Below are 23,389 nucleotides of genomic sequence, written 5' to 3' on the forward strand. Positions count from 1 at the left end.
GGCCACAGCATGGCTGTTCCCTTCCTCCCTCTTTCTGCCGGTTCTCCCGGTTTCTCGGCCATCTCTGCAGACACTGGCTGTCAGGCATGTGGTCCCGGTGCGTTTGCCCACAGGCCCTGGCAGCCTGGAGAGGGCGTACCCGACCCGAATCTTGCTAGAGCCTCAGACAGAGCGAGCCTCCGTCCAGTCACGAGAGTCTTGCAACTCCGACAACACTGGACAGTTGAGGACACGAGCTCTGCTTGGAGCCTCGGCTCTGGGACACTGGCCCAGGTGCACCGCCTCCCTGGGCCTCAGTTTCCCTGTAAGTCAGGGCAATGAGCAGAATGATAGCCAACCTGGTACACATCAGATCAGTGTACCCTCAGCAATCCTGCGAGGCAGATACTATCGTTACATCTGTTTTACAGGTAAGGAAACTGAGGTAGCCTCTGAAATCACCCTCAACGATCCCCACCTCCTGGCACTCAGCCCCGTGTGGTCCCCTCTCCTCGCGTGGGAGGCCCTGGTGACTCACTTCTCATGAAGAGGACACAGAAAAACTGATGGGAGGTCCCCGAAGCGGGGCCTGCCGGCAGCCACACGTGTGAGCTTGGAAACAGAGCCGCCCCCCCGTCGAGCCTTCAGATTGCTGGAGCCCCAGTGCCTTTGAACCCGAGAACTCAGATAGTTTGCCCGTGGGTCCCTCATGTACAGAAACAGTGAGGTGGTATTTGTTTTAAACTGCTAAGTACTGGCATAATTTGTTACACAGTCATAGCTAACTAATACACAGGCCTAGAGGGACTGAGTGAGCTGCCCAAAGTCAACGAGCCAGAGTTGTCTGACCCCAAGCTGTGCTCATAACTCCTACTCAAAGCAACCCCCTCCTCTGCTCAATGGCTTAAGGAGACATTCGGAGCACACAACACCATGAGAAGGTACAAAGGGAAAACACTCCCTCAAGGCCAAAGTCATCTGCCATTGGGCCGGTTCAGGGACAAGGGCCCACCTGTTGTCGAAGAAGGCACGGACGATTTTGGAGCGGATCGGGTTGAGCTCCAGGTCAGGAACGTTGTTGAAGTTCTCTTTGCTGAGTTCCAGGAAGGAGAAGCACCAGGAAAAGAAAGAGGGGGGGGAAAATCAAATGTCAGATGGCAGGTCCACCACTTATCAGGCCGTATTTTTAATCCTGAGCCAATCCCACAAGAAGAGTCCAGAGAGGAGACTGGAATGTGCTGCACCGATCTGCCTCCACTCTAACCTTTGACTGGCAGGAGCTGGGAGGATTCGGAGGTTCAAAGATGTTACGTGTCCTCAACGTTCACCCTCAGAAAAACACAGAGACACAAGATGTGCACCCCACCCCAAGGACTCAGAGACCGCCGGAGGCCCATCACAGACCCCCAGGTAAGGAGACCCTGGTTGGGCCATTCTGGAATTGGGGCAGCAGAATGGTGGCTTGGACACCAGAAGATAGCCTGACGAGTCCTCAGTGGGTGGCGTGGAGAGTTACTGCGTGCCCCGGCAATTCCACTCCTAGATATACGGCCAAGAGAAATGAAAACACACATCCACGTAAAGACTCGTACGTGCGTGGTATAGCAGCCTTACTCATAAGAGCCACAAAGTGGGACTCTCCCAAGTGTCTGTGAACCGATGAGCGGATAAATTGCGGTCGATTCTCCAGCCATAAAAAGGAAAGACGTAGGGATCCACGCTGCAACACAGAGGAGCCTTGAAAACACTAGATGTGCTGAGTAAACGCAGCCAGACGCCAAAGACTACACAGTGTTGATTCCATCTACACGAAACATCTAGAACGGGTAAATCCGTAGAGACAGGAAGTAGACCGGTGGTTGCCAGGGGCTGGGAGAATGATGGAAAGTGACAGCAAAGGTACAAGGTTTCTTTAGAGGATGATCAAAATATTCTGAAATTGACTGTGGGGCTGGACACACACCTTCAAGGATTCTAAAAGCCACGGAATTATATACACTTTTTTAAGATTTTAAGTGATCTATACCCAACGTGGGGCTTGAACTCACAACCCCGAGATCAAGAGTCGCCTGCTCTACCCACTGAGGCAGCCAGGCACCCCTGGAATTATACATTTTAATGGGCAAGACGTATGGTATGTGACCTGTATTTTGGTAAAGATGTTTAAAACAACAAACAAACAAACAAACAAAAACGATGCTGGCTTGGGGTGGGAGAGGGTGAATTTCAAACCCAGCTACCCTGTCACTGGGTCATACAGGCTGCGGGTCCACAGTCCAACCTTCCCACATAAGGCCATCCTCTGTTCTCAGAACCTGCTTCCTACTCACCTCTTTCTTCTGTTCCATGGACTTCAAGGAGTAATAGCCTTGAAAGGGACCCAAGGCACAGGCTGGTAACCCCGGGGAGCAAGGAGGCACCCCAGGCCAGGGAAGAGGAAATAGCAGCTACTTAAAATGAGAATGTCCAGGGGTGGGATATTCATCAGATCTGGAACTCAAAACTAGAACAAAGCCATGCTGGGAAGGAGGAAGTGCCACATACCTGGAGAATTAAGCCCGGTTTGAGTTGGAAGCTTCCCGAAGCACATGGCTGACCCCTGTCCCGCCCCCACCCTACCGATGGGGAGACTGAGGCCCAGAGGGAAACGGAGACCTGGTCCTGGCGTTCAGAATCCCCTGCCCCCGTGAGCCCACCCCGACCCCCACGCTTTCTTTTTCCTGATGCTCCTGGCCGGGCGGGCTGGTGGGGCACCGGGCCGGCTGGTGGGGCGCCGGGCCAAACTCAGGAGCCAGTGTCAGTGGATGCCCGCGTTTTAGATTCCTAAGATCCCAGGTCCAAAGAAGGGGTGCACTCAGGACAGTCGCCTGGGGGATGGAATACTATTTGGCCATGACAAGGAATGTAGTACGGATACATGCTACGATGTAGACCAACCTTGGTTGTAGACCAAGGTTGTAGACCAACCTTAAAGACATGGCACTAAGTGAAGGAAGCCAGGCACGGGATGCTTGGGTGGTGCAAGCAGTTGAGCATCTGGCTCTTGATTTTGGCTCAGGCTGTGATCTCGCAGTTTGTGAGTTCGAGCCCTGCACCCGGCTCGGTGCTGACAGCTCAGAGCCTGAGCCTGCTTCGGATTCTGTGTCTCCCTCTCTCTCTGCCCCTCCCTCACTTGTGTGTGTGTTTTTTTTTCTCTCTCTCTCAAAAGTAATTAAACATAAAAAAGGGAGGGGAAGGGAGGGGAAGGGAGGGGAGGGGAGGGGAGGAGAGGGGAGAAAAAAGAAAAGAAAAAGGAGCAGCCTGGCTCAAAAGGGCCACATATGAGAGGACCCATTTATACTTGGTGACTGGAAGAGATAAATCCATAGGGACTGAAAGAAGACGACTGGTTGCCAGGGGTAGGGTGCTAGAGGGGTTGATGGCTAATTAGTACAGGGTTTCAAAAAAATTTTTTTTTTCAACGTTTATTTATTTTTGGGACAGAGAGAGACAGAGCATGAACGGGGGAGGGGCAGAGAGAGAGGGAGACACAGAATCGAAAACAGGCTCCAGGCTCTGAGCCATCAGCCCAGAGCCCGACGAGGGGCTCGAACTCACGGACCGCGAGATCGTGACCTGGCTGAAATCGGACGCTTAACCAACTGCGCCACCCAGGCGCCCCAAGTACAGGGTTTCTTTGGGGGGTGGTGACAGAAATGTCCTCAAATTGATTGCATACTTTCTTTTAATATACTTTTTAAAATTCTTTTAAATGTTTATTCTTAGAGAGAGACAGAGTGTGAGCAGGGGAGGGGCAGGGAGAGAAGGGGAGACACAGAACCCGGGGCAGGCTCCAGGCTCCGAGCTGTCAGCACAGAGCCTGATGCAGGGCTCGAACCCATGAACCATGAGATCATGACCTGAACCAAAGTTGGAAGCTCAACCAAGCCACCCAGGCGCTCCTAATTACGTACTTTAAATGGGTAAACTGTACAATAACGTGCATTATATCTCAGTACTGCATTTTTTAAAAATCCCCTAAAATACATCTAAAAACCAAAAAGCAAAGAACCACTGCACTGTGACTGTATTTACATAAAGAACAAAAGGTACTTTTTGTACCAACACTAAGCCCTGCAGCTCGAAGTCAGGATACAGGTCAACTGCTTTTGGGGAGGAGTGACCAGGAGGGGCCGTGGGGAGGCTTTGAGGCTGAGAATGTTCTGCTCTCGATCTGGGTGTCGGTCATGGGTATGTTCAATCCATGAAAGTCCCTCTCTGTGACCCGACACATTTCTGCTTTTCTCTGTGCACATCATACCCAACTGGAGACAAGAGACAGAATGCCCAGAGACCCCGCATGGGAACAAGTCAAGTCAAAGGGGCCACGTGGAGCCAGAGAGAATTCTGGGAGAATGGAAAAGCAGCAACCAGCTGCACCATGGCGAGTTAGTACACGAGACCCCAAGCCCCCTCTGGCTTTCGTTGGCCAGAGGGTCACGGCTAATTCCTCCTCAGCCTCAGTTTCCTCATCTGTAAAGCAGGCACACAGATGCCATGGACAGAAGCTCTCACACGCCCGAGAGCATGCAGCATGGGGACAGGGACTCTCATTTCCATGGCCGCACATTCTCAACCTCATCTGGCTGGGGGCATCACAGGTGCTCAGGGAGCGGAGTGGGAGGGGTGGTGAGCACGGGCGGGGCTCGCCTCCCGGTTCATTCTGTCCTGAGCACCTGGCTGGCACCAGACTCAGTTCCCCTCCCAGGTGCCCAGACCTTTCAGCTGCTCCCAGGACTTCCCCTTGGATCCTTGGAGACCATGAACCCCCAGCTGTGGCTTGCTGAGCTCGGGAATGGGCTACCAGAGGAGCTGTCCCCCAGAGCTGCTGTAAGGAGCATACTGGGGGACACACCCGGGAAATGGATCTGGTTAATTCCCCGGGAGGGAACAGAGACCATCGACAGGGAAACTGCGGGTTCTAGGGGGTTGGGAGAAACCCGGGCCTATGCTGACTCTGGAAGGAGGCAGGATAGAAGGAAGAAGGACCTCACAGAGCCTGACCAGTGTCTACAGAAGAATGGTAATAAGAAAAGAAGGCTGACCTCCCACTGACAGCAGAGGAGGTGAGGCAGATACTCGGACTCAGACGAGGGCAGTGTCCTGGCATCACAGCCTTTGGCGGGTCTGTGCAGGTGTCTCAGAAGCCCAGCTGCCCTTGCTCCCTCTCTCCATGGGTGCCCGCTGGATTCCCCCTCAAATCTCAGCTGTCCCTCACACGGGCACCGTACTGATGCCCCGTGCCTCAGTTTCTTCATCTGTGAATTTGGTGAACACCTAGCACCGCCCATGGCAAAGGGGATGTGAAATCAAGTGTACCCGGGGTCTGGTTCAGGATCTGCTCCTCACCAGGCCCATCATCTTGGGTGAGCCTCTCCACATCTCAGAGCCTCAATTTCTCCTCTGTGAAATGGGGATCATGGGAATGCCTAGGCAGTATCATGGGGTTAACGAAATTACTAAATCCGATAAACACACATAAGGTACTTAGGACATTGCCTGACATACAGCGAGCTCTTAATTTTAAAATGAGACTAATAGGGGTGCCTGGGTGACTCAGTTGGTCAAGCCTCCGACTCTTGGTTTCGGCTCAGGTCATGATCTCGCAGTTCTTGGGTTCAAGCCCTGCATGAGGCTTCTCACTGACCGTGTGGAGCCTGCTTGGGATTCTCTCTCCCTCTCTCTGTCCCTCCCCCACTTGCTCTCTGTCGGTCTCAAAATAAATGAATAAAAACTTAAATAAATATATATGTATACACACACACATATGTATGCATGTATTTAAAAGTAGAATAATAATACCAACTAACCTATTACTCCCAAGGTGTCTGGTAAGTGCTCTAAGAGATTTACCTTATTCTCCTACAAGGCAGACACTCATCCCCATGTTAAAGATGGGGGAAACTGAGGCAGAGAGCTAAAGAACTGTCTTGTGGCAAAGAAAAGAGACAGGCAGCACTCAGAATCCCCAGGGAGCAGATGCTAGCAAGACTTCGGTCCTGGCTGCCGGTCTCGGGGACACTCCCGGATATTTGCCAACCTCCTTTTTGAACGAGTCGATTGCAGGCCTCGAGTCCAGAGGAGCCTGGGAGAGGCTGACCGCAGTTTAATGTCCCATAAACGTCAGTTTCGGTCTTGTTTTCCTTCCTCCCCCACCCCCACCGCCAGGTGCCCACTGGGCCGGTAGAACCGGCTCAGCTGAAGGTGTCGGGCCCAGGCTGCAGCCCGGGAAGGGCTCTGCTCCACCCAAGCCCAGGGCTCTGGGGCCACAGCTGATAGGCGGTGACCGGGGATCCGGCCATGGGGCCCCTGTGACCAGCGGGGAGGGGTCCCCCACAGAGACCCCAGGGGCACACAACTGGCACACCTCCTCTGGGTGGGGTGGGGGATCGAACCCCGGGGTTTAAGGATTCTCTGCACCCCCCTCGCCCGCATCCTGAGGGCTTTCCCAGGGCCAGGCTGTGCTAAGCGCTTTGCAAACACCGCCACGTTTGATCCGCCCCACACACCCACAGTCCCCATCGTGCAAGTGAGAAAAGGAGGCCCAGGGAGGCCAAGTGAGGAGGCCACAGCCCCACAGCTAGGAGGACAGCTCTGAATCCGGCTCTAACCGCCCTGTGCGCTTCCTCACACTTGCTACTTCCTCTGGGTTGCACGGTTTTACTTGAAAGAGAGCACACAACTGAAATCTTGGTTGGGGATCTGCCCCCACCCAGCCCCGAGAGGCCCCATCCGGGACCCAGAAAGAAGGCAAGACAAGCGTCCAGCCCGCAAGGGAAGGAAAGACTGAGAAACCACCAAGGAGGGGCTCCTCCGCAAGCCTCGTCGTGGGGGCCGGTTTCCGGCAGCTCTGAGGGCCAGCTTCTCTGCCAGGCCCTCTGCCGGCTTGGTCATCAGCCCCCACCGGGCCCGACCCACCGGGAGCTGAAGACCCAGCGAGGCCCCAACGGCTCCCAGCCTGGAACCCCAGCCTCCCTGCTCTCACCGGCCCATTGGAGAAGGGTCTCTACCGCAGGGGCTGCCTGCCCGACTCTCCTGGAGGCCCCACCCTGGGGAAACTGGGGACCCATGGGGACTCACAAAGAAGGAACCAAGAGTCACTAACCGCGCGTCTCCCTGGGCAATGCTGAGCAGCTCAAAGTGTCGTCCCTGGGCCAGGAGCATCAGTCTCACTTGGTGTGTGACACACAGAGCCCTTAGCTGGCCCGGAATCAGAGCCTGCATTTTAACGTGATCCCCGGGGAACTCGCGTGAAGGTTAACGTTTAAGAAACGCTAGGAATTCCCTAACTGTGCCAGGGGTTTCTCCCGTCCACGTGCCTTTGCACGAAAGCTCTGGCAGAGGAGCACCTGGGTGGCTCAGTCGGTTAAGCGTCCAACTCTTGACTTCGGCTCAGGTCATGATCTTGCAGTTCGTGGGACTGAGCCCTGCATCAGGCCCTGCACACTGTGCAGCCTGCTTGGGAGTTCCTCTCCTACCCTCTCTCTCTCTCTGCCCTTCCCCAGCTCATGTACACACATTCTTACTCTCAAAATAAACACTAAATATGTGTGTGTGTGCGTATACACACACACACACACAAAAAGCCCCTGGTCCCCTTGCCACCAGGCAAACGCCTCTTTCAGTGACTGGGACAGCGTGACCAACGTCACCCTTCCCCACCACACGCTTTCTCAACTTCTCCTGTATCTGCTCCAGGCCCGTACCCGGCTGTCCTCTCAACACCTGCCATGTACTGATCACAGGGACCTTCCACGTGCCAGACCCGCTTCCAGGTGCTGGCTTCAGCAGTGAGTGGGACAGACGTCACCCCTCCTGGGATTCCAGCAGGGGAAATGAGACAGAGGGAAAATGACCTGTCTCGGGCGGCAGTGAGCACTTTGCAAGCACACCAAGCAGAGACGGGACAGAGACCCCAGAGAATCGGATAAAGTCTCAGTGGGGTGACCAGGAAAGGTGACACATGGCAGAGAGCAGAGGGTGGCGAGTTCTCAAACCCCCGGGGAACACGGGGCCGTGTCTGGGGACCTTTTCGGTAGTCACCCGGTGGGGGGGGGGTCCCAGAATGTGCTCTACACCCTACCATGCACAGAACACCCCTGCCCCCACACACATTCTCCAGCCCCAAGTGCCGATAGAAACCCCGCTCCAGAGAAAAGCATTCTAGAAAGCAGGTCATGAATGCGTTCTAGAGCTCCGAGGCGGGAACAGCAGGAACAGCCCCGTGCCCGGCACATGCCAGCCCTCAGCTAACGGCAGCTGGGGCTCCTATGTACGCACCTGACTGTGAGCAGACCTTTAACTTGACAAAGCAGGGGTGAGTGCTGCCGGGGGATGCAAAACAGGACGAGGAGTTAGGACTGGAGCAGGAGGCTGACAGGTCAGGAGGGAGGTAGGGACGAAGGCCCATCACACAGGGGTCTGCCACTGCCTCTGTCTAGCGCCCCTTCCCTCTTGTCATCACACAGAGCTCCTTCTGTCCTTTCTGTTCTAGTCCAAACATGGCCACCTACCCCAAGGTCCTTCTCCCGCCACGGTCCCAAGACATGCACCCTCCCCGTCCTGTTTCCTTCCCTCATCTCACATGTGATGAGCTTGTGGGACGCGTGGGTGGCTCAGTCGGTTAAGCATCCGACTTCCGCTCAGGTCATGATTTCACTCTTTGTAAGTTCAAGCCCCGCGGTGGGTTTTGTGCTGACAGCTCAGAGCCTGGAGCCTGCTTTGGATTGTGTCTCCCTCTCTCCCCTATTCATGCTCTTTTTCTCTCAAAAATAAACAAACACTAAAAAAAACTAAAGAATACATATAATGAACTTGTGTGCATGCTAGTTCCCTCTCCAGTCCTCCCTCCCCGCACCCCCACACGTCCCCACTCCAAACAGAAGCCCCCACTACCTGCTTCTGCAAGCAAGGGCTGAGTCCTTCAGCTTCCGGGGGAAAGAGTCTCTGTAAAAACTTTCTATTCGAGTACTTGCGAATTATTCGGGTCCATTTAGAAAGCTTCGTCCTGTTTCAGGGACACCTTGCACCCCTCACACTGAAGGGACCCCAGCACGGCTCTCCGGGTCACCTGAACAGACAGGAGAGCGGGCCCGCTTGTGCCCACTGTGGCCTGGGGAGTTTTACAAGCAACCGTGGATTCTTCTCTTTCAGATGAACATGCGCCATCCAAGCTGACGCCTCAAAGGGAAGATGCGTTAACTCCCGGAACCTGTTAAACACTGACAGCAAAATGGCCTGAGGATGAAGGCAGGGCCTCAACTCTTCACTGTTGTGAGTACTTAAAGAAAGGGGAAAAAAAGGAAATTTCTAGCTATTCGACAAGTTAAAAGCAAAGTTACTGGATTAAAATGACTTACTTTAGACAAATGCAGTGTGATCACTGTAGGCTCTGGCTTTTCTTCTAAGCAGGGAACACCCTCCCTAAGTAAACCCATCAAAAGATGCAGCTTTAAAAAAATTTTTTTATTGTTTGCTTATTTTTGAGAGAGTGAGACAGAGTGCGAGTGGGGGAGGAACAGAGAGAGGGGGACACAGAAATGGAAGCAGACTCCAGGCTCTGAGCTGCCAGCACAGAGCCCGACGCGGGGCTCGAACCCATGAACCGTGAGCTCATGACCTGAGCTGAAACCAAGACTAGGACGCTCCACCAACTGAGCCACCCAGGTGTCCCTAAAAGATACAAATTTTAAATAGGAAAATATTTGGGGGCCTCCAGCTCTGCCTCTGAACCCCCCAGCCCTGCTGGGTGACCTTATCCTCTTGAGCCTCAGTTTCTCAATCTGGAAGATGGGATAATGGTGTGAACTTCACAGGCTCCCTGAGACCCCTAGGACCCCACGTGTGGCCATTCAGCCCCGTGCCCGGCACATGCCAGCCCTCAGCTAACGGCAGCTGGGGCTCCTACGTACGCACTTGACTGTGAGCAGACCTTTAACTCGACAGAGCCGGGGTGAGTGCCGCCGGGGGATGCAAAACAGGACGAGGAGTCAGGGCTTTGTCGGTGCCCTGGCGGGCAGCCTGTTCGAAGACTGCCGTATGCTTTGGGGACGAACAACGAACACCACTCCCCGCCTTCGCCTCGTATGTCCGTGGTTCCATTCACGCCACGACTCACTCCACACTTGGGGGCCTGGTGAATCTACAAATATCTTTGCGGTGTGGCTTTACCTAATCAGCCCTCCTACCGGCCTGCAGCACTATGTCTGATGTATGGCACAGCGTCTATTTCTGGGGCTTCGAGAGCCTGCCGCAGGCACTCTCAGGAAGTCAAATTTGCTGTTTAAGACATTCACCAGTCGAGTGGCCCGACTTCAGAAAGAAAAAGTGCAAGCAGCAATTATTGTATTTTCCTCACTACCTGCAATCCTTGGGGTTTCCTTGGGGAGGGGCTTCCCTGCTGGAAGAAGAAAACGTTTTGAGGACAGAAGTCTCTGCATAGGATTGGTACTCAATGTGTCACATGACCATTTTCTACTCAAGCATTTCTCCAAGAGGCCATGGAGCTTTGTGGTCAGGGTGGATTCAGGTTTTGGGGGGCCCTTAAAGAAAAATAATGCAGCATTATGAATTTTTGTTTTTAAAATTTTTTTAACATCTATTCATTTTTTGATAGAGACAGACGTGAGTAGGGGAAGGGCAGAGAGAGAGGGAGACACAGAATCCAAAGCAGGCTCCAGGCTCAGAACTGACAGCACAGAGCCCGACGTGGGGCTCGAACACACGGACCCTGAGATCATGAACGGAGCCGAAGTTGGACGCCCAACCGACTGAGCCACCCAGGCGCCCCGGATTTTTGTTTTTTAAATCAGATGCTGGGCTTTGTAAGAAACACACACACACACACACACACACACACACACACACGCACACGCACACACAGAGCGGGAGTCCTGACACATCAGCTTTGAGGCCTCAGGGGTGAGGCCATCCCTGGACATCCTAGGATAATTTTTAGAAGGAGAGGAGACCAACCAAACATGGATAGGAAAAAATGGTGGGTTAACATTAAATCCGTTTTGGCAGTTTTTACTCGGTTTTGATTTTTTTTTTTAAGCTATATACAACTAATCAAAGTCACAAATTCAGAAACTCAATTCTTCATTAATAAAATTTTATATTTTTTAAAGTTTATTTATTTTGAAAGAGAGCAAGTGGGGGAGGGGCAGAGAGAGAGGGAGAGCGAGAATCCCAAGCAGGCTCCCCACTATCCACGCAGAGTCGAACCCATGAACCGTGGAGATCATGACCTGAGCCCCTCTTCATTTTTTAATGCAACTTACAGAACTTATTAGGTCTATGTTTAAAGCCTGCAGGTTTAAATGGCCACTTTTAAGGAGCCTTTTGCACTGGAGGTATTTTCCCCTCCCCCCCCCCAAACCCCTGCCTCATGGGATCCTAGGCTCTCGGGCACCTTCATTTTCTGAGAGGCAGGGGCAAAGGGTGCTGCCTCCCACACCCCTCACAGACTGCGGTGCTGGGGGCCTCGCCCAGCGGACCCCCGTCAGTGCCTTTCACCAAACTCAACCCTAAGGAAGCAAAAGCTCCTTTCCCTACTCAGAAACCCCAGCATAGACCACAGCCCCCCCAGGTGTGCCCAGGTATCAGAGAGCACCCCCCCAGGGTCACTCGGGAACCCCCTGGCACTGTGGGGATGGTGCTAGGGACCAGATCACAGCCCAGGGCTGCTCATCCTTCTGCCCTAGGAGGGTGGGCAGGAAAGCCCGCGGGACCGAAAACCTGCCCAATCACCCTTTTCCGGGTCCTGAGAGACAGATTAGGATCAGGCAAAGTGGGTCTGGGAGGGGCTTTTCAGGCAGGCCTGTTTGCATAGAACACTGTGGCCTGTCACCTCCTTCCTGCTGGGCAGGGCTGTCACCATGTGCAGCTGACGCTACCCTCCCAGCAGAGACCAGGAAATTAGGGAGCAGGGGCTTTGGTGGTGGGAATTATACATGCCCACCGTGGATGGTAAGGGTCCTCAGATGGCAGACGAGGGTGACTGAAGTCCTGAGACCACTCACAAGAAACGTCCACAACTTCCTTACAGAGGCGTCTCAGCACTGAGCTCCTCTACTTACGAGCTGTGTGACTCAGGCACAGGTACACGACCTCTCTGAGCCTCCCGTCTGTAAAATGGGGAGAACAGGTGTTCCTACCACTGCTTCCTGTGGGGTTTTTATGAGGCTCAAGTAACATGCTCCGGCTACGCAGCACAGAAAACGTGCTCAGATAATAACAGCTTACACCGGTGAGCAATTCCTACGAGCCAGGCCCCAGATAAATTCTTTCCCGGGAATATGTACACCCTCTGGAGGGAAACAGTATTAACAACAACGGGTCTCACGTACACCATGCTTCATGGCGTATAAAGAGAACTTTGGTAGTCCTGGGGTGCCTGCGTGGCTCAGTTGGTTAAGCCTCCGATCTTTAGTTTGAGCCCCACATTGGGCTCTGTGCTGACCGCTCAGAGCCTGGACCCTGCTTCAGATTCTGTCTGTCTCTCTCTCTCTGCCCCTCCCTCCCTCCCTCCCCCTCCCTCTCAAAAATAAACATTAAAAACAATTTTAAAGAATTTTGGTAGTTCTTATACTCACTTTTGCCTCATTACTTTGGTCTCATTCATTCATTCATTCATTCAACCGACCAGTTGTACCGCCGAGCATCTAGAACGTTACCAGCCCTGAACTGAGCACTAGGCCCAAGAAAAAAAGCCCCAGTTCCCGCCCTGCACGGGGCCAGCTGTCTATTAGGGGCACAGTTGCAATTCTGTAAGTGGCAGGTTGGGGCACCCCCAGGAGGAGGCCATGGGAGGACAGGAGGTAGAGGGGTTACCCTGCAGGACGTGGTGTCCACACTGAGACCTCAGCAAAGCAAAAGCCAGCATCTAAAGACCTTGGCGGACCCCAGCAAGAGTACGGATGGCACCTTAAAGGCACAGGGGAGCCCCAAAAGCTGGAGCAAGGGCTGCTCACTGGGTCTCGGCAGATGCGCACAGGGTGAGGTGTGCGGTGGTCCTGGGGGTGGGCAGGCAGAGCCGAGGGCTCGTATTCCCACGCCCTGGCCTAGCCCACGAGTGGGAGGTCGGAGTCTCCGTGCCTGAGAGGGTGCAGCCTCCGCCCATAGAACCCGGGGGGCCCACTGGGCACCATCCTCCGTGCTGGGGAGGCCGACCTGCCCACGACCACCCATGCTTGTTGGAAATGCAGGGTCTCGGGCCCGGCTCCAGACCCGTGAATCAAATCCTGCCTTTGAACCAGGCTCCCAGGTGATTCACACGCACATTCACAGCCAGCGTCCCACAGGGAGGCGAGCTGGAGTCACCCCATGCGGCTACAGAGAAGATGTGCGGGGCCCAGGGAGCCTGACGGGGCCCTGACCGGGTCGGGGGCATCGTCCAGGCAGACTTGGCTGAAGAAACGTTGCTAAGGCCCAACAGCCGGGACGGGTTTAGTCAGAGGGATGTGAGGCCAGGGAGGGAGGCCACGGGCCTGAGGGGAGTGGAGGAGGTCGGGAATACCACACAGACTGACGTCTGAGGCCAGGGGGCGGGAGAGCGGGTCAGTGGCAGAGAGAAAGGCAGCTGCACTTGCTGAGTGAGCACTTAACTGTGCCCCGGGGCACCGTGCTGGCCGCCCGGGGGCCCTGCGACCCCCAGTGAAATGCAGAGTCTCAGGCCCCACCCACCTGCTGAGGCCGAGCCTGCATTAGGAACATTCTCGAGTGATCCACTCACACGCTCAAGCTGGGAAAGAATGTGTGCAGGTCACAGTGTTTCAGTTCGTCCTTGCAGAGGCCCCGGAGGGGCCGCTGGGCAACACCGGGCTCGGATGCTAGAACCTCGAAGTGGGAGGGGCTCCGAGGGCCTCACAGCCCCCTCCCCACACAGCACCTGTGCTCCCGCCTCCACTCCCGCCCCACAGTCAGACATCTGCTAACAGGCATCTCAAGGTGGGTCCCCGAGACCTCACCAACCGTGGGGAGGATGGCAGCCGGGCTGCCCAACCGGCTCAAAGTGGGATCTTCCCGCATGGCACCTGCTTACTTTCCGCACCCAAATCACTTTACGGATGAGGACGGAGGCTCAGAGACAGAGAGCAACTAACGCAAACATACACAGCCCCTCCTATACAGGAGGCCGATGCAAACGGTTTCTCAAGTCTGGGTTTTTGCCTCTGTTTCCCCCAAGTCTGGAAATTAAACACACGCGGCATGGGAACTTAAAACCTCTCAAGAGACAAGACCCAGAGACCCCTGACTAGAGCAGCTTCTTACGGGGCTTACTGGAAAACTATCTTGAGAAAGGGGGCCCCGCCTTCACACACCACCCACTGTAGGCTGCATCCAGCAGCACAGGTACGAAGCACCTGGTACAGAGCACATGCCCAGAAGCTCCTGAAGGAAGGGGGGTGCCCTGGGAAAGCACTCCAGTCTCCACCCCGGCTGATGGCCCAGCCCCGCTCCGTCACTGCTCTGGGAAAAACCTATTTGCATCTCTAGCCCTGGCCACAGTGACCGGCTCCGACTTGGACATGGAACGCTCTCGGAGCCGATGAGAAGCCAGGTGACTTTCCCCTGGGCTCACTCCCTCTCCTTCACGGGACTTACCCAGGTGTCACGGACAGAATTGACCACAACACTCCTAACTGGCTTTAATTCTGCCTTGGATACAATCAAACTGAGACAGGAGGCCACAGGAACCAAGAGATCACCAGAATCTAAGCTCTGGAAATGGATGCTTTGAAACCATGACGCGTGGGATCGACAACATGCTCTTGTTTAGACAGACCAAGGAAAGTGATCATTGTTTCTGTCAATTTCCATAAAGCTTAGGTGAAATTTTAGTCTGTTGGCTGAGAAGAAGGACGTTTCCCTGGGTTATTAAAGGTTATTAAGTATTATTTTTAAATTTTAATATTTTTAATATTATTAAATTATTATTAAATACTATTAAATGTTGGAAGTTCAAAGACTGTAACCTTACGACCTTGCATATTTGTTTTAGGAAACTCCATCTGTTTCAAAGTCTGTGGTAGAATGCTGTTTACTGTGCGTCGGGGACCCCGCTTGCTACACTTCAACTCGAAGCTTCCTCCCCCCCAACTGTGCAACGACCAAACATGCTAACTAGGATCGCTCACTAACCTAGTTCTATAGAACTCAACCAGCATGGAAGACTGAACACACTCTCTCTTGGGGGAAGGAGGACAGTTTAGGGCATTGCTCCTCATAAAGAAATAACCTGGGGCGCCTGGGTGGCTGAGTCGGTTGGGTGTCTGACTTTGGCCCAGGTCATGATCTCACAGTTTGTGAGTTCGAGCCCCGCGTCGGGCTCTGTGCTGACAGCTCAGAGCCTGGAGCCTGCTTCAGGTGCTGTGTCTCCCTCTCTCTCTGCCCCTCCCCAGCTCATGCTCGTACTCTGTCAAAAATAAACTTAAAAACAAATTAAAAAAAAAAAAAAAAAGAGAATGAACCTACCCAGCTTCTAAAAGATCAACATTAAACATGCAATGTAGGGGGGCACCTGGGTGGCTCAGTCGGGTAAGCATCTGACTTTAGCTCAGGTCATGATCTTACGGCTTGTGAGTTCAAGCCCCGAGTCGGGCTCCGTGCTGACAGCTCAGAGACTGGAGCCTGCTTCCGATTCTGTGTCTCCCTCTGTCTCTGCGCCTCCCCCACTCACGCTCTGTCCCTCAAAAATAAATATTAAAAAAAAATTTTTTTAAAGGAAATGTAGGATGGCCAGTCCGACTTCTGTCAAGAAATCAGTCTGCTGCCCGCCATCTTGCCTGCCTGAGGCCGGAACTAACAACAGAGAGGAAGCAGAGTGAAGAGACCTTCAACGAGGTCTTCAAGTTACGTACACCTGAGATTCTAAGCACAGAGGCCAGGAGCATGTCCCATTTGAGGAAGCCAGGGCAGGGTACACGTGGCTGACTGGCCCCCTGTCTTCACTGTAGACAGACATTCCTGATCCCAACAAGTATGGCTCTAGAACATCTTATCTAGAGGGACCAAAAGAATGACAATTGCAAGTTTGCCACAGGAAATGGGGCCACCCAGGGGCTCTTCCAGAGTCATGCTGAACTCAGGGAAAGAGACAGAAGAGAAATCCTCCAGGGCCATGGAGCTGCCCAAGGCCCAAACCCAACTGCAGATCTTACCGAATGGTGGGCTGGTCTCCACTCAGCTGCTTAAACCTCCGGTGGAGCTGCTCGATCTGGTCTGAGGAGACTGGGAAACAGGGGAGGGAGGGAGAGAAAGAGAGAGAGAAGACATCACTGACCGCTGAGCTTGAGCCACCAGCAGGAGGCTGGTGACATTCTCCCACACTTCCCAGGCGGGCAACACCGACCAGCACCAGACGAAGAAACCGACAAAGGGCGTCCCTTTCTTCCTGGCAGTGTACCCCTGGGGTCATTACCTCCGATCCCCCGGCAAGATAGCCTGTGCTACGAACGGCAGCTGCCGGGACAGCACGAAAGTGAACCAGCTCATTTTCCCCTTCCCCTTAAAGGGATCACATCCGTGTGACTTCTTCCCCTCCTGCTCCCGAAGACAGGGGTTTTCCTAGCTGAGCAAGGGGCTTCATACGGTCACGTACGGAGAGACAGAGGGGCAGGGCAAAGGGGTTGGGGCTGCTGCTGGAAGTCACTTGGGAGACACGTAGTAGGACGCAGAAGGAGAATCTGGTGCAGCAAGGGGATTGGAAGGAGAAGAAAGAGAATTTTGATCATTGCGCTGTGGAGGACGTATTTAGATCTTCCCAGTAGTTCTAGAAAACCTTAAGTACAGTTTTTCGTAATTACCATTTCGGGCTGGCGGGCCGCTGTGTCTTCCCCGGTAAGAGGGGGCCTTGCACGTTCCGGGTTTCATAAGGGCTCCGCCCCCACGAGGGCCTGTTTCATGAAGCACACAGTATGGCACCCGGACCTGCATTCTCTCCCCTCATCCTCGACACATCCTGCATAAGGGAGCAGATGTGCTTTTCTCTGTGGGATAATTTGCAAACTGCAGCTCAGAGCACTCGAGACCGCACGACCGGTCCATCTCCTGACCCCGCCTTCAACCTGCCTTCACTCGGTATCGCCTGCCCGCCCACATATCCTGGTGCTCCAAGGCCTTGAGGGCCGGTTCCCGCGGACTATACACGGTTCAGGCAAAACTTTCCAAACAGGGGCTGGGCTGAGAAACAGCCATCCCCCCTCCCCCCGGCTCCTCCCGGCATTTCCCATGCCCTATTATAAATGTCTTTTCTTGTTCCAGAGACAGCTAATTTCTGGGACCAGCTGGTCATCTCATTTGCTGTTGGGTTTTTTCCAAGTATTAAAAGAAAAAAATATTTTTTTTTATTTGAGAGAGAGAGAGAGAGCGAGCACGAGGGGGGAAAGGGGCAGAGGGAGAGAGAATCCCAGGCAGTCTCCACGCTCAGCGTGGAGCCCAACGTGGGGCTCGATCCCACGACCCTGGGATCATGACCTGAGCCGAAATCAAGAGTCAGACACTCAGCCGACTGAGCCACCTAGGCACCCCCTTTTTAAGTAATTTAAGTAATCTCTATACCCAATGCAGGGTTCAAACTACAACCCCCAGATCAAGAGTCACATGCTCCACCGACTGAGCTAGCCAGGTGTCCTCCTCATCTTTTTTTGGGGGGGTGGGGTGGGGGGGGGGTCTCAGGCTCAGGTTGTATCACTTTAAGAATACGTAGCTCAAGGGCTCCTGGGTGGCTCAGTCAGTTGAGCGTCTGACTTCGGCCCAGGTCATGATCTCACGGTTTGTGAATTCGAGCCCCACATCGGGCTCACTGCTGTCCGCGCAGAGCCTGCTTCAGATCCTCTGTCCCCCTCTCTCTGCCCCTCCCCTGCTTGTGCTCTTCCCAAAGTAAATAAGTATTTTTTAAAAAAAGAATCTATAGCTCAGAATTCTCCAGCCTCCCTAGAAGCTGTTGGTGAGGAAATACCCCTTAGGACGGCCAACAGCTGTGAAGGGTTCTCCATGTACCAGAGGCGCATCTCCACACATTAGTGCACCTGTTCCCCATGGCACCCTGGGATAGGGCTCTATTCCCATTACAGATGTAGAAACTGACTCTTGGAAAAGTGGGATGACCGTGAGGGGCAATAACCACCTTTCTGGAGGAGGACATGGCCATTCCTATCATGAGTGTATCAGCAAGGACATCCGAATACTCTACAGGGCTGAGCGATTGCAGTCCTGGGTACACATCCAACAGAAATGCACACTTGCGCTCATCAGAAGGAGAGGTTCACAGCAGTGCGGTTCCAACAGCCCTAGACTGGAACCTATCCAAATGCCTGACAACGGCAGAATCAAGTGTTGAGGTGCAGTCTACTCAAGCAATGGAATAGTATATGGCAAGGAAAAGAAGTCAGATGCAAAAGAGCAAGTACGTTAGGATTCCATTTAAATGGAGCTCGAAAATGGGTAAAAACTCCTCTGTAGTGTCAGAAGTCGGGATGGAAAGGCTGCGCACGGTAAGATTCTACTATAGGACCTCCTGGAAAAGGCAAAACCGCAAAGACACGAGAAAGGTCTCCGTGTCCGAGTCTGGGGATGAGGAATGAACAGGCAGAGCACAGAGGGTTTCTGGGGCAGTTAAACTATCCTGTGGGTCCCATCATGATGGACACACGTCGCTGAACATACGTCCAAACCTGCAGAAGGTGCACCACCACAGGTGAACCCTAATGTGAACAATGGACTCCGGGCGATAATGAAGTGTCGATACAGGTTCATCGACTGTATCAAACGTACCACACTGGTGGGGGCCACGGATAAGGCGGGAGGCTATGGCACGTGTCGGGGTGAGGGCATAGGCGAAAACTAACTTCCTCTGAATTTTGCTATGAACCTATCTAAAACTTGTCTGATAATAGAAATGACAAGGTGGTGCCTGGGTGGCACAGAGAGTTGAGTGTCCGACCCTTGATATCGGCTCGGGTCATGATCCCAGGGTCATGGGAGCAAGCCCCACGTCAGGCTCCACATAGGGGTGAGCATGGGGCCTGCTGGAGATTCTCTCTCTCTCTCTCTCTCTCTCTCTCTCTCTCTCTCTCTCTCTCTCCCCCCCCTCCCCCACTCATGCACTCTCTAAAAGAAAAAAAAGACTTTAAAAAATATAATAAAAATGATGATGATGTTGTCTTATTTTTTTAAAAAAGAGAAGTCAGAAGTGGTTGCTCCCGAACGGGGAGTACTGATTTGAATGGGGCGTGAGGAGCGCCTCTGGGTAGTGGGAATATTCTATTTCTTCATCCAGGTTCAGGTTGCACACATGTGTGCTCAGCAAGGACATGGAACTCTATGCTCACAGGTGATGTACTTTTCTGTACCTGATATTACGATAAAAGTTTTACCTGAAAATTTCAGTGATTCTACCTGGCAGGAAAAAATAAATCCAACGAGTACAAAAGACAAATACATAAATGTGTCCACCCGTGGATTCTTAACAGCTTAAAAAACGGACTCAACCGAAGTGCTCACCCAAAGCAGATTGGTCAAATATTTTACGGAATGCTTAGCCAATTAAAAAAAAAAAAAAAAGCAAGCTGCTTTTGAGGAGTGACAGTTATATATCGGACATGAAAATACGTTCCACAGAGAATGTTTAAAAGTCAGGGCGCCTGGGTAGCTCAGCTGAGGGTCCCACTCTTGATATCAGCTCAAGTCATGATCTCATGGTTTGTGAGTTCGAGCCCTGTCAATGCAAGGCCTGCTTGGGATTGTGTGTGTGTCTCTTTCTCTCTCTCTCTCTCTCTCTCAAAATGAACTTTAAAAATGTTTAAAACAGCTTGCTATGGGGTGCCTGGCTGGCTCAGCGGGCAGAGCCTGCCCCTCTCAGTCTTGGGGTTGTGAGGTCAAGCCCCACACTGGGCATGGACCTTACTTAAAACACAACCGCCTGCTACAAAAATAGCATGACCTCATGCTGGGGAAAACATGTAGATATACACAAATGTATAGAAGTAATGAAAGAAAATCCGGACTCCCTTTCCCCAAAATAATAATAGCAATTGTCTTTCTCAGTAGAGGGATTAAAGGCTTTGTTTTAGTTTAATTCATCTATATCTTCTAAATTTCCTCTAATACACAATGCATATTTATTAGTCATGTAATGAATATTTTAGGCACACAACATGGTACCACATGGGACAGCCGAAGGATCTCGAAAATATTGCTATTGATGAATCATCTGTTAGCTGAGTACCATGTCCTGGGCACACGTGGTCCTATTTAACCCTTACCATGACTGTATAATGGAAGGACTGCTCCAGAAGAGCAAACTGAGGATCTGAGGGGTTAGGTGACTTGAAGGTCAGGCCCTAAACTTGAAAGGGAGACCCAGGATTTAAGCTCAGTTTGTCTGGCAGAACGTGTGCGGTTTTATGCTTGTGGGTTACCGATCAAAGGCAGCCCAGCTCTCAACCGCAGGTCAAAAAAACCCCCAAAAACAAAAACACAAAAAACAAAAGCACACGGACGAGAAATAACCATAGAAATTGCAGCTACACGTGTGCTCCTAACATTGCATGAATCCATTTATAGGAGATGCTCAGGTAGGCAAATCCAAACTAGACCAGGGCTTGCCTGGGGCTAGGCAAGGATGGGGAGTCATGCTGATAGGTACAGAGCCTCTTGGGGGAGGGTGGGGGGAGGGGAGGAAAATGTTCCAAAGTTAGATTGTGAGGGACGCCCAGCCCTGTGATTATACGAAAACCCGAGTACACTTTGAATGGGTGAGATGTAGGGAACGTGTTACATCTCAAAAGCGCCATCAGGAAAATGAATTACGTGCCTAATCCCGGGAACCACAGCAGTCCACGTCAACTGAGCGCTGACTGTGTCAAGGGCACTGTGTCAGCCCTACCCACACACCCTCTCGTCAATCCTATCGGCTAGGGATGCTGTGTACCCCCATTCTAGAGACGGGAACATCGAGACGTGCCCACGCTCACACAGACAAGAGGTGGTGGGCACGCCAGAAATCAGAGACCAGGTTCGTCCAATGAAATTCCGGCGAATTGCATCCAAAGCGCACGCACCGTGCCCACATCCTTCCCTGTCGCGCGTGACCGAAAGCAGAGGGATGAGGAAAACAGCCTCCCATCTCTGGTCCCCCGTCTTCGGCACCCAAATCCCCTGAGCTAAGAGCTCGGAGTTCAACTCGGGGAAGCCTCCCTGGGCTCAGGGACTGGGAGAAGGAACATCCGAGGCCTCACGAACTGACTTCCGAAGACCTCACGCGCTCTCAGGTCCCTGGGGTCCCCCAGAGGATGTGTCCTGTGGGCACCTACACCTGTGTGCAGAGCGCCCTCGGGGGCTCCAAGGACGGAAGCTCTTCTAGTCTCCCTGCTCCTCCCTCAGCCCTTCTCCAGGTCCCCATGCGGTCACGGGTGCCATGGAGACAAGAGGCAGAGTCACTTGGGTGCCTGGCACGTTGACCTCGTTATCTTTGGTTTTAGATTTCAGCCTGAGGTCGCACCCTTCCACAGGCTGGTGGGAGTTTAACTGGCCCAATCTGTGTGTGTGTGTGTGTGTGTGTGTGTGTGTGTGTGTGTGTGTGTGCGCGCGCGCGTGTAGTCCAAGCTGGGACCGGAGGTGTGAAATTGTGTAAAATACACACCAGCTTCCAAAGACTTAGTACAAAAAAGAATGCACACAGTCTCCATAATTTTTATATTGGTCACACGTTGAAATATTTTAGAAGTAAAATATTAAAATTAACTGTATCTTGTTTCTTTTCTAAACATGGCTACTACAGGGGCGGTGCCTGGGTGGCTCAATTAAGCGGCCGACTTCGGCTTAGGTCATGATCTCTCGGTTCGTGGGTTCGAGCCCCGCGTCGGGCTCTGTGCTGTCGGCTTGGAGCCTGGCGCCTGCTTCGGATTCTGCGTCTCCCCGTCTCTCTGCCCCTCCCCCCGGCTCATGCTTTCCCTCAAAAATAAACATTAAAAAAAATTTTTTTAAGCATGGCTACTAGAAAACGTAGAATTACATATGTAGCTTCTGAAAACATTTAGAATTATTCCGCCTTGCATTATAATTTGCGCCGGACAGTGCTGGTATCTGCTTTTAACCAGCAACTTGATCCCTAGGAACAAATACTGAGGAACTGAGACGACTGTACAGAGATAAACAGGTAACCGTCATCATCCTGGCCTGTTTAAAACAGTAAAAGACTGGGTCACCTGGGTGGCTCGGTCAGTTAAGCACATGACTCTTGACTTCAGCTCATGATCTAACTGGGAGACAGAGCCCAGCGTCGGGCTCTGCACTGACAGTGTGGAGCCTGCTTGGGATTCTCTCTCTCCCCCTCCCCTGCTCATGTGCACGTGCCTGCTCTCTCTCTCAAAATAAACCCATGGGACACCTGGGTGGTTCAGTGGCTTAAGTATCTGATTCTTGATTTCAGCTCAGGTCACGATCTCATGATTAGCGGGTACCAGCCCTGCGTCAAGCTTTGTGCAGAGCCTGCTATGGATTCTCGTGTGCTCTCGCTCTTTATCTGCCCCTCCCCTGCTTGCATGCTCTTTCTCTCTCAAAATAAACTTTAAAAAAAAGTCTATAAATAAGTATGTAAATAAGCAAACTTTAAAATTGGGGAAGTGGTGAGCTATAAGGAAACGGGTTGAAATAAATCCTGGTACATCCGAAAGGCAGTACACTACAGAGCCTTAAGAAACATTTTTAAAATATTTAGGGGAGCCTGGGTGGCTCAGTTGGCTAAGGATCCGATTTCAGCTCAAGTCATGACCCCGGGTTTGAGCCCCGCTGTGCAGACAGCTCAGAGCCTGGAGACTGCTTTGGATTCCGTCTCTGTCTCCCTCTCTGCTCCTCCCTCGTTCACACTCTGTCTCTCTCTCTCTCTCTCTCAAAAATAAACATTAAAAAAATTTTTTTTAAATATTTAGAACACAGAAAAATTTTCATGGGATATCGCTACAGGGAAAAACCAACAGGCCACAAGATCTCACGTACATGAAAGTCCGTAATGATATAGTTGTGTGCACAGGAAAAAATAGGAAAGGATGAACAAAATAGCACAGTGCTTCCAGGCGGCACGTTTACAGGACATCCCTCTCTTCCTCTTGTCCCTTATCTTTGCTGATCGGTCCCTTAACTTTTCTGTAATTGTCAGAGATGCCTTGTATAATCTTCAATTTCAACTTTGATGGCTAGGATGAAAAATAAAACCTACAGTAACAAGCGCTGGTGAGACTGTGGAGAAACTGACATCCTCGTGAGCTGCTGATGAGAATGTCACACGGTGCAGCCACCATGGGACACAATTCCGTGGATCCTCAATAAATTAAAGATAGATTCACCACGTAATCCAGAAATCTTCCTC

At 52.4% G+C, this 23,389-nt stretch overlaps 1 protein-coding gene across 5 annotated transcripts in view; it reads right to left on the reverse strand.

Moving 5' to 3' along the window:
* TESC (tescalcin) overlaps positions 1-23,389 on the reverse strand; it is a 51,760-nt gene that overhangs the window by 11,026 nt on the left and 17,345 nt on the right. The window contains exons 1-3 of one of the 5 annotated variants that reach the window (XM_086681793.1): positions 16,827-17,032; positions 16,182-16,251; positions 992-1,072 (exon numbers count right to left, since the gene is read on the reverse strand). In XM_086681793.1, the coding sequence (XP_086537919.1) occupies positions 992-1,072; positions 16,182-16,251; positions 16,827-16,956 (281 nt within the window). In that variant the 5' untranslated portion in view covers positions 16,957-17,032. Of the gene's footprint in view, positions 1-991; positions 1,073-16,181; positions 16,252-16,826; positions 17,034-23,389 lie in introns of those variants that run through there. The other 4 variants (XM_086681792.1, XM_086681794.1, XM_086681795.1 and 1 more) reach the window with 4 other exon arrangements.

Source organism: Puma concolor, chromosome D3, assembly GCF_028749965.1.
Source record: "Puma concolor isolate L17-30 chromosome D3, mPumCon1.1.hap2, whole genome shotgun sequence".
Classification (NCBI taxonomy): Eukaryota; Metazoa; Chordata; class Mammalia; order Carnivora; family Felidae; genus Puma; species Puma concolor.